The following is a 17,772-nucleotide window of genomic DNA, read 5'->3' on the forward strand; positions in this document are numbered from 1 at the left end:
CCGTACGTACCTCTTAGGGCTACGCAGGGTTGAGGGAAAGACTTGGTTGCGAATAAGCAACGACCATATATTTGTTTTCGCTTTTCGAAACAACGAATATTACAAACATTGGAATCTCACATGAAATTTCCTTTTTCTTTAAAGACTTAGCGAGCATGCTCAATTATGCGTCTTTAAATGCAAGTGTAACGCAAGGTAGGCATGAGTACGCAAAATTGCGTACCTTACAAAACTATATATCTGTATATATAATACATATATATATATATCAAAATATAAGCTTATGCACATTACAATGCGACAACAATGTAAATGACATAAAGCAAGACTCGATGTGCGAAACCACACATCGAGCTAAATAAACTGCGTAAGTGATGCACGATGTACGCAACCATACATCGGCTAAATAAATTGTGTAAGTAGTACATAATGTATGAAACCGTACATCGAACAAATAAATTGCATAAGCAATAGCCTATGCACGTAACAACGCGGTAGCAAAGTAAATGACATAAGGCCAGGCTCGATGTGCGAAACCACACATCGAGCTAAATAAACTGCGTAAACCATGCACGATGTATGAAACCGTACATCCGCTAAATAAACTGCGTAAGCAGTGCACAATGTACGAAACCGTACATCGTCTAAGTAAATTGCGTAAGTAGTAGCATGTGCACGTAACAATGCGACAATAAAGTAAATGACATAAATTTTAAATGGACAAGAATACGCAAAACTGCGTCCTTGAGTTAAAAGCACATATATATATATTTATATATATGTTAGAAGTGTTCTGTCAATGTCTTTGTATGCAACTTTTTCCTACATCGAATATTGTCGGACTCGCGGACGATTCCGAGCGTAGGTTTTCAAGGGCTTGTGCCTTGGTGCGCGTGTCGCATCCCTTGCACCGATGAGGTGCGCTAAAATGTATTTTATCATGCTGCGAAAGAAATGATGAAACCCTTTTAATTTAATGAAGTAGGCAATGCTTGCATCGTAGGGGTCGAACCCAAACCCAGTTCGAGTTGACCAAACCGAGTCAAGCTCGGTACCAAAAAGATGGGCTATGCCAAACTCAACTCGGCTGAGCCAAGTAAGAGGCAGCCCAATGCTGCCCCTTGATTGAGCCGGGCTCATGCTCGGCTACGTCCGATCAACTGAAGGCGGGGACCGAGCTCAACTTGGTCGGGCATACCCAGCATGGTTGTTCAGTCCACAGCCGAGCCAGGCTCGATTCCTAGCAAGAGGGGAAACAAAGGGGAGGTGGTGGGCTCGGTGGTTAGGCCGAGCCTAGCCTGACCTGTCCCCATGCTGCGACAGCAAGGGGCGACAGGCCTGACCCGCAGGCAGCGCCCTGCGGCGCGGCATGGGCTGGGCCTGTTGAGGCCGAGATCAGCTGAGGAGGGGCGATACTAACAGAGAAGAGGAAGGGGCAAGAGGGGCGTCACCTCTGCCTACCAACAGAGAAGTGGGAGAGAAGGGCAGGGAGGGGCGACACCCCTCCTTTGTTGGGTTAAACAAAGAGATGGGAGAGAGGAGCAGGGAGGGGAGGCACCCCTCCTCTGCTGGGTTTAACAGAGGGCGCGAGAGAAGGAGGGCAAGAGACGTACCTAGGGGAGGCGGCGCCTTCGACGAAGCTCTGGCGTGAGGAGGGCTAGGAAGACGAGAGGCAAGAAGGGGGTTCCATCAGAGGATCAGAGTTGTGCAGAGAGAGAGGGATCCTGGCGGGTGGTCGAGGGGTTTTCCATCGAGCAAAGGGAGACAGAAGGGTGGCCGGCGAGTCGGGAGACTCAGGTGCAGGCGAGGGGTTGCGCAGGGGAAGAGTCGGGGGTGAGGGTTGCGCAGGGGAGGAGTCGGGGGAGGGGGGTTTCAATTTGTAAAAAGAAACCCCCTCTCGTGGGGGGTTTAAGTAGAATACCGGGGCGGGGGGGGGGGGGGGGGGAGTGGACTCGGATCCAACTTGGATCCAAAACAATTTTTTTTTTGAAAAGTGCGGGTCTTACATGTCATGTGCAACGTGGCCAAGAAGGAAGTGGAATTGAGAAGTGATGAGGTAAGTTATTGAGAAGTGATGACTTTTAATCCATGTGAAGTGGGAAATAAGAAATGAATGAAAAAGCATGAAAGTGTTTGAGAAACTGCTTCCACAGCATGAGACACATGCTTTCCATGCAAAGTTATCAAGGAAGAAGGGGAAGAATGTGCATTTTGGAGTCTTCATGCTTAATGCCTTCAAAATGCAGTTCTCAAAATTGTGCTTCCCATGCTTTGGTAATTCCATTAACCTTGTTGTGCATCATTAGAGAGAGGGTTTTAGGATCATTTCTGTCTTTTTTATATTGACTGTGTATACCTTTTCTTATAGTTGTTGGCTAAAAACGATATTGTCTCTTATCTCTTATCTCTTAATCTTGTAATAGGTATTGTATTGGTTTTTCAGCACCAGAGCAAATATAACTCTTGGGTTAGATTCAAGAATGATTATTGTTTATGTTCATGATATGGAAAGAGACATTATCTTCTGTTCACCAAGTACAGAGTGGACACTTCACTCGAGGATGTTTTTTACAACCACAAGAGCTTCAAAGCATATAACTTATGGAAGAATCATGCCAAATGGTTGCAAAAAGGCTATGATCAGTGAAGAAAATTTTAAGGTCGTATCATATGCATATCAAGTAGAGGCTGAAATATCAGGATAAAAAGAGTAGCGCTCTGATACCTTGTGAATAGGCCCTTGGTGTTTTAACTGGTCAATACTCTGATACCTGTCAACAGAGGGAATAAAGAAAGGTAAAAGAGAAAAGGGCGGCCAGACGTGAAAACCCAAGTCATTTAACAAGAGTGAGATAACTCCGTATTTCTCTTATTTATATAGTGGAGTCCTAATAGGGCTATAATGCAAAAGAATATTAATAAAGGACAAATTACAAACATGTCACAACTACAAGAGTCAAACAAAAGTACAATATAAATGGAATAATTACTTGTCTTGACAGAATTTACGCTGTCTGTAAAAAACCCAAAATACCCCTGTTGTCAAATATAAACTCCTTAACAGTGGCCAGTCCAATCTTTTGAGTTTCTTTCTTTCCTTTTTCCCTTTGGAGCCCCTAAAATAGACACAAGCATATATCACTAACCATGTGTGCAGTCCATTAAGAGGATGAAGAAAGAAAACACTGTATTATACTTGAAATAGCCAAAGAATAGTATGGCACATTTTAAATATAGGATTTAGTAAGCAGATATAATGGATTGGTGTTTCTTGGTGCTTGATATTAATTTTTATTTTCACTATGATTATTATTTTGTGTTCTTTTTTGTTTTTTTCAACTTTGGCAAAGAAAGACTTCTGTTAAGGAACTTGAAGGTATCATCTCCTCTAAGAGCTCACTTCATGCGGCCTCTCTCTCTCTCCATATATATATATATATGTGTGTGTGTGTGTATCTTGTTTTCTTTCTTCGTAGATCCACATCCTAACAGGTCACAAGCTGAAAATTGATCAGTTGCCACTGGACGAGCAACATCCAGGTGGTTTTCACAGCCTGGTGGCATCCTACTTGCTCCAGCCTCTAGCCTGCCTTAGCCATTGGCTGAGCGGGCCCACGATCTGAATCAGCCACTTCTGGGTTGACCAGTCTAATCCTACCACTTCATCTTTTCTTTTCTTTAGACCCCCATAATGTACATGAGCATATACCACTAACCTTGTATACAGTCCATCGAGAGGACAAAGAAGGGAAATGCTACATAGCGTTATTGTATACATGAAATAACCAAAGGTTTGTATGCAACTTTTTTAATACTGGATTTAGTGAGCAGATATAACTGATTAGTGTTTCTTGGTGCTTGATACTAGTTTTTGTTTTTGCCATATTTGTATTTAGTTTTTTTTATGTTATTTCAACATTGGAAAAAGTTGTTAAATTATGTATATATATATATACATATATGTATATATATACTTATATATACGTATGTATATATAAGTATATGTATAGATATATATTTATATATACAATTGCAACCATTTTATTTTCATAGGTCAGTGTTCACTTTTTATTTTATTTTATTTTATGCAAGTTTGCTCATTCTATTTTTATTGTATTTCCAGTTCTTCTTTGTCAGCTATTGTAATGGTGAATTATCTTATAATTAGACTTTCGTTGCATTTTCAGGTGAATGATTTTTTTCGGAAGGCTGGTCCCCACAAGGTCCACATTTTTTCAATTTAATTGCATTTAGGTTTTCTATATCCATATTGTGTTTGACCTTGTTCCTTCTGCGAGATCATTGGAAGAGGACATACCTGAGTTAAATTAAAAGAATTCATTTCTTTGTGAAACTTACTGTTTCTTGTACTATCCAAGCATAGATTAATTATCTTATGGATTTTTTTTTGCATTTAAAGAATTATAGTCATATTGACTAGATTGCTGTGATCTCATGATTCCTCTGAGTTGTCAAAACAGGTGTAGAGATATTATATCTTGATGAATTGCTTGAGAAAGATTTAGTCAAATCTGGTGATTCTTTTTTCCTGGTTTCAGAAGTTGTTTCTTTTAATGATGAATAATTTGCCCAATATTTCCTTCATGGCATGAGCTGCACAACTTGACATTCATATCGAATGGTTTAGTCATTTACTTCAGATGCAGAATATTGTGAAATATGAATGTCCATGAATTCAACTCCATTTGGAATTTGGTTGTCATAAACTTGACAATAACCAAAATGTATTGAGAGTGTTTGCAAAAGTTCAAGATCGAAATACCTTAGAGTTGACCTTGTCAGGATATAGACTTTAGTTGATGGCAATTTCCTGAGCTGTATTATTATCATGTGCTGTTTACTATCATTGGGATCAAGTGTGTATCGTTGTTTAGAATTTGTAATGAAATTTATTCCATACATGAGATGAAGTGAGACATCCAACACAGAAAAACAAATAGGATAATTGCCCTTTGGTTGCTGGCGTATCTCATTTGCCTCTTTTATCTTAACACTTATTGAAGTTGATGCAGGGGTATTCTGGCATAACAATCTTTTAATCTGTTTTGGTATAAAACCATAAAAGTAACACAGGAAGCCCCTTCAATTAACGATCTTTTTTTCTTTTCTCTCTCTCTCTCTCTCTTTAGATTCGGGGTTTCTACCTCCCTTTTAGGAAGGTAACAAACACTATCTGTTCTATGATCATGTTCTAAGGTATTCCTTGCTATTAAGGAACTTAGGAAAATACTTATACCTACAAAAGTACAAATTAGAAATTTAGGTTTCCTTTTGTTGTGTACTTAACTGGAGATTTTTTATGCAAGAATCTCTTTTAACTTTGTAATATAAAAAGCAATTAGCAGATCACAAAATCATCATCAAGCTCATCTCTTGCTTTTTCAAATTTCACTATGTTTAGAGCAATGTTTTGCTCAACTGAACTCCACAACCATGATTTGACCCTTATCATTGTCTTTGTCCCACTATTCAATGCAACATTATAATCTTCATCATCACTCATTTGTTTCATTTTCGTTCCATCCAAGTATCCGACATATCCAAGACCTTTGATCATTGTTTTCACATACTCAGCCAAATGTGAGTTGCTTGTCCCATCCAATTTGATGAATGATATATATATATATATATATATATATATATATATATATATATATATATATATATATATATATATATATATATATATAGTATCCTTATTCTCCATAATACACCAAACCCCCAACTTTAGTTTTAGTTTGCCAAGGCACAATACTTCATTTATGCATTGGGACTGGGTCAATCGAAATTCCCTATTCAAAATAAATGAAGAATGAATATAAGGGGCACTAAGCATAGAATCTTTTGCAGATTGTTCATATAAATATTTGTGGTCCTCTTTTTAGACAAATCTCATCACTTTTATGGATGATTATTCACGATATTATTTTACTTATACTATTGGACACAAATGCGAAGCATTGCTCAGTTCATACATTATAAGAACTTTGTGGAAAAGCAACTTGAGAAATCCATTAAAGTCCTTAGGTCAGACATGGTGGTGAGTATAGATGAGCCGTATTTGAACAATATTACAAAGAGAATTAAATTATGCATTAGACTACAACTCTTTATATACCACCAAAGAATGGAGTTGCCAAGAGTAGGAATTGAACACTTATGGATATGGTGCATCCTATGATGAGTCATGCAAATCTGCGTCTTAAGTTTTTTCGGGAGAAGCAATCATTGTCGTGGCATGTTTTAAAGTTATTGACATTATGAACTAATAAAAAACGGATTCTATTAAAAACTTAGATTTTGAGGGCATTAGGCTCATGTTATAATTCCATCTCAGTGAGGAGATAGATTAAATCCTACAAAACAACAATTGGTATTGGATATTCAAAAGATTTGAAATGCTACAAGTTTTATGATATAGAGCAAGATAAATCTTCGAGTTTAGAGATATTCATTTTCTAGAAGAGGTTTTAAAATTAAAGAGAGAAAATGTTCAACTTGAGAGAAAAAACCCAACACTAAACCAACATTAATGCATCAAACACCATTAGAACTCTGAAGTTAAGCGTGCTTGGGCGAGAGTAATTCCAGGATTGTTGACCTTCTGCAGAGTCCTCGTATTGCAAAGAAAGGCTTTTCATTTCGTCAGTACTTGTATGCTCGAATCTTAAGTGCCATAAATAGTTGCATATCATTCCTTCAAACATGAAGGTAGAAATAACATAGATGATAATGATGGAGCTAATAATGCCAGATTAACTATTAGTTGACTTGTATCGTAGATATACACGACTGCCAGAAGAAATAATCAGAAAATCAACTGTAGTGAGAAGTTTAATTAAAAGGTTTTTTTTGATGTCTGGTGCATATTCAACACCCTTGGTTTCAATGTTGATATTTTTTGTCTCGAGATATATGTACCAACCCTCAATATTTCGACCTTATAATTGTTGCTCATATAACAATAGGATCTACATTAAGCCCTTTCCTATTTGCTATAGTGATGGATGAGCTTACGAAATCAATTCAAGAAAATGTGCCGTGGTGTATGTTGTTTGTTGATGATATTGTTTTGATTGATGAGTCTAGAGCTGGGGTTAATGCTAAGTTAGAATTATGGAGACAGACATTGAAAGCAAGAGGTTTTACGTTGAGTAAGAGTAAGACAAAATATATGGAATGTCAGTTTAGTAAGCAACGCAGTAGTGATGAGAGTGTAGTGAAGCTTGGCGAGCAAAAAATATCGGTGGATGACTGTTTCAAATATTTGGGATCTATCATTCGAAATGATGGAGAAATTGATGGAGATGTAAACCATATGATAAAGGTTGGGTGGATGAAATGGAAAAGTGCAACTGGAGTGCTGTGCGATCGTAGAATGCGATTGCGGTTGAAGGAAAAGTTTTATAGGACGACGATTAGGCCCACTTTATTATATGGTACGGAATGCTGGGCTGCCAAGAGACATCATATTCAAAAAATGAGTGTAGCTGAGATGCGTATGCTTCGATGGATGTGTGGAAATACAATAAAAGATAAGATTCGAAACAAGGAGATACGTAAGAAGGTAGGCGTTGCATCCATTGAAAATAAGATGAGAGAAAATCGTTTACGGTGGTTTGGACATATTCGGCGAAGGCCTAATGGTGCTCCGGTTAGAAGGATGGACAAATGGAAAAATATATTAGTCAAAAGAGGTCTAGGTAGGCCTAAGAAGACTTGGATGAAGATGATAGGAAAGGATATGAATGCTTTGAACCTCACCGAGGACATGGCATTGGATATAAATGATTGGAGGAGAAGGATTCATGTGGAGGACCCAGAATGATTTTCTTTTTTGGTTCATATCGCCGACCCCAATTGTTTTGGGATGAAGGCGTAGTTGTTGTTGTTGTTGTTGCTGTCACACCCTTCACACCTGCACCAACATCTGCACCTGCACCTATGTGACATAGCTTAGTTTCTCTAATGTCAACACGAGGTTCTCACTTTGCACCTTTGTTTCTTAATGGTTTCATGAATTCTTTGCAAAAAGTTTCCTTTCTTTCCCAAGTGATCACTGAGGATTTTCTTGGATAAGCTTCGTGAATAAGAAAAATTATATTTTTATGTACAAGGAGTCATGATTTGATGCGATTGGGATAGAACTTGTCCTGCATCCACTAGAGTTTCTTACTTTCTTAGTGTTGAGAACAGGTGGTTTTAAGTTTAAGCCTTCTTAGATTAGAGGTTATTTGAAATTTTATTTAATAATAGACTTAGATGTAATTTCTTCTTTTTGGCTTCTCTCTATTTAACATAGAGTAGCTGCCCTAATGAAGATAACGAGTTTACTTTCTGTGCAGCCGTCTCTCTCTCTCTCTCTCTATATATATATATATATATATATATATATATATATATATATATATATATATATATATATATACCTAAGGTTAGGTGCATCTCATCAATCCTTCAACATGGTATCAGAGCAGTCGATCGTGGGAGCGTGATCGATCGTGAACAATCTACGATTGATCTACACCTACGAAGAAAAATTTATATATTCAAATCAGGTCAGGTTTTTTTTGTAAGATTTGTCATCAGATCTAAGGGAGCATCGTGGGAGTGTGTCTTCAGATCTAGCAGCCGTAACCCTTGAGCCTTGCCGTGATTTTTGGGTTTGGCAGCTTATAACAGATTGTATGTGCTGCTGCCGTGATTTTGTATCGTGTCCCTTGAAGAAATGATCTTCCTTCTTCATCTGTCGTGATTTCAACATCTACCGTGATTTCTGCTGGGTCGTGAATTTTTTTTTCATGCTGTCGTGAGTTACAACATCTATCTATATGATTTCAGCAGCAGCTGTCATGATTTACAACTGTCGTGAGTTCAATATCTGTCGTGATTTCAGCACCTACCGTGATTACCTGCTAGGTCGTGATTTTTTTTTTTCATGCTGTCGTGATTTTTTTTGAAAGCTAAGTTAGGCAGACCCTCACCAGTTTTTTATTCAACGTACCACTGAGTTTTGAACCTCCAATGTATCACCACAAGGAGACTGCATTGACAGCTCCTACCAACCATGCTGTCGTGATTTTTTTCCTGTGAAAGAAACATGTTAGTTTCAGTTGTGCTCATGTCGTGGAAGCAGCAAGCGTGAATCTTGGCTGTGTTGAAATCAGGTTTGATTGTAATTCCCTGTGTCGTTTGTGGGTGTCAAAAACAAAAAGGGGCAGTTTCTGATCTGTGTGTCGTGGTGAAGATCAAACTCAATTGTTGATCTACATATTGGGTGCCGAGAAAAAAAGAGGGGAGAAAGAATCAGATCTGACTGATTTCAGATCCGATTATTTAGTGGATCGTGGGAGTAGACTTGAACTATGCTATTGCTACTGTACATTCTTGGGAACGTGTGAAGGCAAAGCTCGTGAAAGGTTGATCGCGTGAAGGTGATTTCTGGATTTCTTTTTGGACAGATCGTCTGTAGAAGATCGGATCTACAAGTCGTGATGAATCCATGGGTTCCTGATCTGGTGAGTGGTATGGATGTTGCGCAGACGTCGTGAAGCAGAGTAACAATTTTTTTTTGTGGACCTGCATAGTGTAGAGTTTTTTTTTGTCGTGGTGGAGACAAATTAGTGTCATCAATCTGAGTACCTGTTTGTTTTTTAACGCATTCTTTTCTTTATGGATCAAGTGGTTAAATCAAATGCGGATTGCTCCAATGATTATATAACTCTTAGCCGGGCTGAATATAACAAGCTTTTTGCTTTATGCTCATCCTCTTCGAAGTCTTCTGTTGCTAAGGTTGCGTGCTTGGCAGGTGATGGCCTATCTGGCCAAGGTGGTAAGTGGATCATTGATTTTGGAGCATCCAGACACTTGTGCGGAAATTCGAGTAACTTTTTAAGTTTAAATCCTGTAACCGATCAAAAAGGGGTAGTCCTTGCTGATGGCAGTTCTTCCCCAATTGTAGGACAATGAAACATGTCTATTTCCCCTACCCTTCAACTGTCAAATGTTCTTCATGCTCCTTCTTTTCCACAGAATCTATTATCTTTCAGTAGAATGACAAAAGAGCTGAATTGTAGGGTAATTTTTTATCCTATGGGTTGCACTTTTTAGGACTTGCTTACGGGGAAGAGGATCGGTGGCGGCTACGAGGAAGGTGGTGTGTATTATCTACATCAACCAGTGGGTTCTGTCTATTCTGCTGTTACGTCTTCCTCGAGTCCTTTGTTATGGCATCATCGTCTGGGTCATCTTCCAGTGTCAAAACTTCGTCGAGTCATTCCTCATATACTTCCCTCAGTTTCTTTTCAATGCGAAACATGTCAATTGGGAAAACATTGCCGAAGCTCTTTTCCCTCTAGTCAAAGTCCATCGAGTCAAAGATTGTTTGATCTTCTTCATGTCGATGTATGAGGTCCGAGTAAGATTCCTAGTAGGTCTCAGTGTCGTTATTATTTGGTCATTGTTGATGACTTCTCAAGGTTATCATGGGTGTTCTTGTTGAAAGATCGGTCTCAAGGCCCTGTCATTCTTAAATCTTTGATTGTTGAAATAAAAACTCAATTTGACATGTGTGTTAGAATTGTTCGCACTGATAATGCTCTTGAGTTCAAATCCAAAGACTTGCTTCAATTCTATTCTGATAAAGGGATTCAACCTCAATTTACATGTCCTCATATATCCCAACAAAATGGTGTGGCTGAGAGAAAACATAGACAAATTCTCAATGTTGCTCGGTGCCTAATGATTCAATCCAATATGCCTGCGTCATACTGGGGAGATGCAGTTTTGACTGCTGGTTTTCTTATAAACCGCATGCCTTCAAGTTCTGTAGAAGAACAGATCCCAATCCAAATTCTCCATCCTGAGGTTCCTCTTTTTCCTATCCCCCCTAAAGTTTTTGGATGTGTGTGCTTTGTGCATAAGCTGGGTCCTGAACAATTAACTTTTAAATGTGTTTTCCTTGGGTATCCTAAGAATTAAAAAGGATATCGTTGCTATGACCCTATATCCCATAAAGAGTATGTCAATGCGGATGTTACCTTCTTTGAGTCTGCTCCATATTTCTCGAGTTCTACTTCAAGGTTACATGAGAGTCAGGGTGATGTCTTTCCTTTGCTAATTCCTCTTTTTCCTTTAGAGTCGTTCACTCCACAGCCTGTGGCTCCATCCTCTGGGGAGTCTCGATACCGAAACCCTCCTATAGTGTATACTCACAGGTTACCACCTACCTCCATGCCTCCATTATCTCCTTCTTCTGACGCAAGTATATCTGAGCATACTGAAGTTTTTGCTCTTGATGAGGATCTTCCTATTGCTCTGCGAAAAGGGAAAAGACAGTGCACCCTTCATCCCATTTCTCAGTTTGTTTCTGAAGTTAATCTTGGGGCATCCATGAAGAATTTTATCTCGGCTTTGTCTGCCTCCTCTGTTCCGCTTCATCACAGTCAGGCTCTATTCGACCCCAAATGGATGCAGGCTATGCAGGATGAGATGGATGCCCTATGCTCTAGGGGCACTTGGGACTTGGTTGATCCTCCAACTGATGCAGATATTGTTGGCTGCAAATGGGTATATACCATTAAATATAACTCAGATGGGTCAATTGAACGGTACAAAGCCCGATTGATTGCAAAAGGCTATACTCAGAATTAGTGTTGACTTTTTTGAAACTTTTTCCCCAGTCGCTCGTCTTGGAACTATTCGTCTTGTTCTCTCTGTTGCAGTGCACTATGGATGACCCTTGTCTCAGTTGGATGTCAAGAATGCCTTTTTGTATGGAGATTTACATGAAACAGTCTATATGCAACAACCCCCCGGTTTTGAGGTTCAGGGGGAGTGTCAGAAAGTGTGCAAGTTGAAGAAGGCTATTTATGGCTTGAAGCAGAGTCCTCGGGCATGGTTTCAAAAATTATTTAAGGTAATGTCAGAGTTTGGATTTGTCAGGTCAGCCTCAGACCACTCCTTGTTTATCAAGCAAAGTAGTTCTGGAATTGTTGTTATGGTGGTATATGTTGATGACATCATATTAACAGGAAGCAGTGCCCAAGATATTTCCGCAACAAAGGATCATCTTCAGAAACACTTTGTTACTAAAGATCTTGGTTCCCTTCGATATTTTTTGGGTATTGAGGCTGCAAGAAACAAAAAGGGCTTAGTTTTGTCACAAAGAAAGTATGTGATGGACCTATTAAAAGAGACTGGAATGCTAGGAGCGAAGCCAACTAACATTCCTATGGATCTCAAAACTCATATGTTTGATGAGAAATCTGAATATGTGGATAGTACCAGTTTTAGATCCTTGGTGGGTAAGTTGTTATATGTGACCGTTACTAGACCTGACATTTCATTAGCCGTGAGTAAAATTAGTCAATTCATGGATAAACCTACCAAAGCTCATTGGGATGCAACTATGATGGTTCTCAGGTATTTAAAATGATCTCCTGGTAAAGGACTGTTGTTTAAACAAAATCCTTCCTTGGACGTTGTTGCTTACACTGACGCAGATTATGCGGGGTCTATCGAAGATAGAAAATCAACAACTGGATTTTGTGTTTTTGTGGGAGGAAATCTTGTTACCTGGAGGAGTAAGAAACAAACTGTTGTAGCCAGGTCGAGTGCTGAATCGGAATACAGAGCTATGGCTCAGACCTCAGCTGAGATCATGTGGGTAAAATCAGTTTTGACCGAACTTCAGGTGAAAGTATTGTTAAATTGTATCTCTCTTATATATATTTACATATATATATATATATATATATATATATATAAAGAGAGATACATATACATATATATACATGATGTATATATGTATATGTATCTATCTTTATATATATATATGTAAATATATATGTTTCTCTCTCTTCTTGTAAAACCCGCAAGGGTATTATAGTCATTTTCCTTCTTTTGTGCATATTCATAATTATGAATATGCTGTAATGTTTTTGTACTTTTACTTTTTCTTCTTTTCTTTTTTCTTTTCATTTTATTTTTTCTTTTTCTTGTTTGATTGACTCAAGTCAACTTGGAGGGGGCTCAACACTAGCTGTTGGGCCTCTCCAACGGTTAGAATTCTAACTCTTGGAGGGGCTCCAAGAGGGGCTCCAACAGCTAGTGGAGCCCCTCCAAGGCTCCTTGCATGCTTATAAATAGGGGAGTTCCCCCTTTGTAAAAACCACTTCTTGGAGCTTTTGTTCTCCATTCTTCTCAATAAAATTCTTTATATTTTGTATGCCTTTGTGCATTTGAGTTTCTTTATTGTACCTTCGTGTACATTTGTTCTAAGTGTTCTTGTGCATTTGTGCACATCGGTGGTGTTGTGCTTATCGCAACTTTATCTCCTTTTTGAGATATTTTCACATGGTATCAGAGCTAGGCTTAAAGGAGAAGAAGATCGTGCATTTTTCTCTCTTCGTTGGAGTACCTCATAAAGCGTGCCATTAAGTTGTGGTGGTTGGAGTGAAGACTCGGTCCTTTATTCTATATTTTAGAAGCTTTCTACATCAAGAAGGAACTCATTTCGCATTGTGGTACACATTTTATTCTCTTTGTATCCTCTCTAATGGGCGAAAAGGATTCTCACTTCTCTCTTGGCTTCAAATTGAATGGAACGAATTATCATGTATGGGCCGGGAATATGGAGGCCCATATAAAAGGAAAGGGTCTTTGGGGATATGTTCAAGGAACTATTCCCAAACCCGTACCAAAAATTACTACCCTTGACAAAGGGGAGATCAAGGTTCTTGAGGGAGAAGAAAGAGAAAAGGCTTTTGAAGATTACAATAAGAAGCATGAAGAATGGGAAATGAAAAACTACAAAATACTCTCATGGTTCTTCTCTTCGGTTGAGACCAAAATTAATGCCAATATTCTAAAGTTCAAAAAAGCATGTCAAGTATGGGAATATCTTGAAAGAATGTATACTTCAAGAGATTTGTCCCATAAATACTATCTCCAAAAGAAGGCCTTAACCCTTCAACAAGGAGAAATGTCCGTTAGAGAGTATTTCGCCGAGTTATCCACTATTTGGGATGAGCTTGCCCTCCAAGAACCTAAATGGAGTGGTGAGACTATTGAATTGAGAGCCAAACAATTAGAAGAAGATCATTTCTTCAATTTTTTAAATGGGCTTAGACCCGAGTTTGAACAAACTAGATCCTCTCTCTTATCTTCTTTCTTTTCCCCTTCGTTGGAAGATGTGCTTACCAAATTAAGTGGAGAAGAAACTAGATTGGGAATGAATAAAACCAATCTAAGTGTGTTGGCCATCCCCTCTAAAGATGAGGATGAGGGTGCTTATGCCGTCTCAAGACCGGGGAATAATGTTAAAATCTATAACCCCCCTCATTTTAACAAAAATCAAGGAGGAAGAGAAAATGGTGGGCATTATGGAAGGAGAGATTATAGTAAGATCATATGCCATTTTTGCAAAGAACCGGGTCACATTAAACCGGTATGCCCTAAATGGAAGAAGATGGTGGCTATGTCTACTACTTTCCAATCAACCAAGGAGGAAGGTCCTTCTACTTCCAATCATGCTACTTTGGCTCTCAATCAAATCATGGAAGCTCTTCAACCACTCCTCAAGGGATCCGTTTCCGGAGCCGCCATGACCACCTTCTCTCCTCCCGGTAAGTTTCTTTGGCTCTTAGACTCGGGTGCATCCTTTCATATGACTCCAAATGTTTTTGCACTTTCTAAATACTCAAAAAATTTGTCACCCTCTTTTGTCTCTACCGCGGATGGGGCTTCTATTGAAATAAAATGAATTGGTGATTTTGAAAGACAAGGTTTTTCTATTCTTAAAGTTAGATTTATACCAAAACTAAATTTAAATTTGCTTTCCATCTCTCAACTATCAGATCATGGGTGTGGTATCAAATTCTCATCAAATAAATGTTGGATACAGGATCGCCGGTCCAGGAAGTTGATTGGGGACGGCTCTAGGAAGGGAGATCTTTATCTTATGAAATTTTTTCAAATTCCAAAACCCTCTTTTTGTAATATTGCCCAACATAAAGATATAAATGTTTGGCATAAACGCCTTGGGCATCCAAATATTGTCAAGCTTTCTTATTTACATTTTGCTAAAACTTTATGTAAAGACAATTTCAATTGTAATGATTGTATTCTTGGTAAAATGAGAAGCTTACCTTTTGGACAAAGAACTATGTTTTCAACTAAGCCTTTTGAAATTGTGCATTCGGATGTTTGGGGACCGGCACCCGTTGTGTCTAAGGGAGTTTTTTCGTATTATGTTATTTATGTGGATGATTTCTCAAGGTATAGTTGGATATACTTTCTCAAACATAAACATGAGGTTTTCTCTACTTTTAAGGTTTTTCACATGATAATACAAAATCAATTCAATAGTAAATTACAAATTCTTAAAACCGATTCCGGGGGAGAATCTCTCAAATGATTTCAAAAGTTATATTGAAAATAATGGGATTTTTCATCAAAGGTCTTGCCCCAAAACTCCTCAACAAAATGGGTTGGTCGAACGAAAACATAGACACATAATTGAAACTACAAGAACTTTGCTCATTTCTCAAAAAATTCCAAAAATATTTTGGGCCGAAGTGACTCTTGCATCGGTTTATCTCATAAACCGACTTCCATCTAAAAACTTGAATCAAATATCTCCATATGAAATCTTGTATGAAAAAGAACCCGATTACAATAAGTTAAGAATTTTTTGTTGTAAATGTTTTGTTCTCACCGATAAGAATGATAAATTATCTCCCAAAGCTATTTCTTGTGCGTTTTTGGGATATTCAGAAACACAAAAAGGTTTTAGGTGTTATGATATTAAAAATGATAAACTATATGTTTCAAGAAATGTAACCTTTTTAGAAAACATGAGTGATTTTTAAGAACACAAAACTCATGAAGATAATGCCAATTACTCTTTTTTGTTTGAACTATTATCTAGAAATGAAGATTTTTTTAGTGATGATGAATTGAATGTGAATGAGGATATAAGTGAAAGTATTCCTCAAACCATTCATAATGAAGAAGAAATGATAAATGAACCAATTACCTATACACATAGAGATAAAAGCACTTTTAGAAGTGCAATAGAAAAATATAGTGACCTTAGTGAATCTTCCAACCACTCTCGAAGAACTGAAAGATCTAGGAAAAATCCTTCTAGATTTATATCCTATGAGTCTTTTTCTCCAAAGCATAGGGCATGTCTTAGTGCCATTCACTCATATCAAGAACCTAGAAATTTTAAGGAAGCTAAGGAAATGATAGAGTGGAGGGATGCCATGAACAACGAACTTCGAGCCCTCAACAAAGCCAAAACTTGGGTTTTTCAATGTCTTCCAAAAGGAAAGAAAACAATAGGATGTAGATGGGTTTTTAAAGTCAAAACCAAGAGTGATGGCACTCTCGAAAGATATAAAGCCCGTCTTGTCGCAAAGGATATAGTCAAGAATACGACATCGATTACGAAGAAACCTTTGCCCCCGTTGCACAAATGGTTACTGTAAGATGTTTGATCACCATTGCATCTATTAAAAAATGCAATATTTACCAAATGGATGTTAAAAATGCCTTTCTAAATGAGGACCTTAATGAAGAAGTCTACATGGATGCTCTTCTTGGTATGAACGTACCAAAGGGGAAAGTCCTTCGTTTGCAAAAAGCGCTTTATGGTTTAAAACAAACCCCTAAGGCTTGGTATGATCGATTTAATGATGTGATGGTTCAAGATGGTTTTACCTCATGCTACACTGACACTGCTCTGTTCGTCAAAAAGTCTAATGCAGGAATTGTGATTTTACTGTTGTATGTTGATGATATGTTGATAACAGGTAGTGACATAAAGGGCATCAGAAACATTAAAACCACTTTAAAAGAAAGGTTTGAAATGTCAGACTTGGGGTATCTGACTTACTTTCTTGGTATCGAGGTAGCCTACTCTTATAGAGGCTATTTTTTGTCTCAAACTAAACTTGCTTGTGAGATTCTTGACAGATCAGGTATTTCTGATGATAAAATCTGTGAGACCCCTGAAATTGTGGGATAAAAAATGAAGATCGATGATGGGAAACCTTTGGAGGATCCTACCCCCTACCAGCAACTTGTGGGATCTCTAATGTATCTTAGCATCACAAGGCTGTACATCTCTCATGCCGTGCATACTGCAAGCCAATTTCAGCATGCTCTTACATCCGTTCATATGAGTGCCGTTCTCCGAGTTGTCAGATACATAAAGGGAACTTTAAACAAGGGAGTTTTCCTTTCCTCATCTTCTGAGTTAAATTTAATTGCATATACTGACTCTGATTGGGGAGGTGACCCAAATAATCGTCACTCCACCACAGACTTTTGCATTTTTTTAGGTGAATCCCTGATCTCATGGAGATGTAAGAAACAACAGAAGGTGTCTCTATCGTCCACCGAAGCAGAATATCGAGCCATGACTTCTACAACCATGGAGATTGTCTGAATTCATCAATTGCTGCAAGACATGAGAATTCCAATTCAAGAACCCACAAAGTTGTGTTGTGATAATAAGAGTGCAATCTATATTGCTAAGAATCACGTTTTTCATGAGCGGACAAAGCATATTGAGATGGACTGCCATTATGTCAGAGAGGCATATCTACAAAAAGTCATCGACCTTCCTTATGTGACTTCAGAATATCAGTTGGCAGATTTCTTCAACAAGGCGCTTTGCTTTTTAAGATTCAACTTTCTCCTTAGCAAACTTTCGGTCATTTTGCCCTAAGTTTGAGGGAG

General features: G+C 38.2%; 1 protein-coding gene across 1 annotated transcript in view; it reads left to right on the forward strand.

Annotated features, from left to right (window-relative positions):
• LOC149816856 (DNAJ heat shock N-terminal domain-containing protein) overlaps positions 1–17,772 on the forward strand; it is a 205,400-nt gene that overhangs the window by 58,232 nt on the left and 129,396 nt on the right. The window contains exon 11 of the mRNA XM_089987245.1: positions 4,188–4,223. Coding sequence (XP_089843371.1) covers positions 4,188–4,223 — 36 coding nt within the window. The remainder of the gene's footprint in view (positions 1–4,187; positions 4,224–17,772) is intronic.

This window comes from Nuphar pumila, chromosome 14 (assembly GCF_984573655.1).
Source record: "Nuphar pumila chromosome 14, dmNupPumi1.hap1.1, whole genome shotgun sequence".
In the NCBI taxonomy this organism is placed as follows: Eukaryota; Viridiplantae; Streptophyta; class Magnoliopsida; order Nymphaeales; family Nymphaeaceae; genus Nuphar; species Nuphar pumila.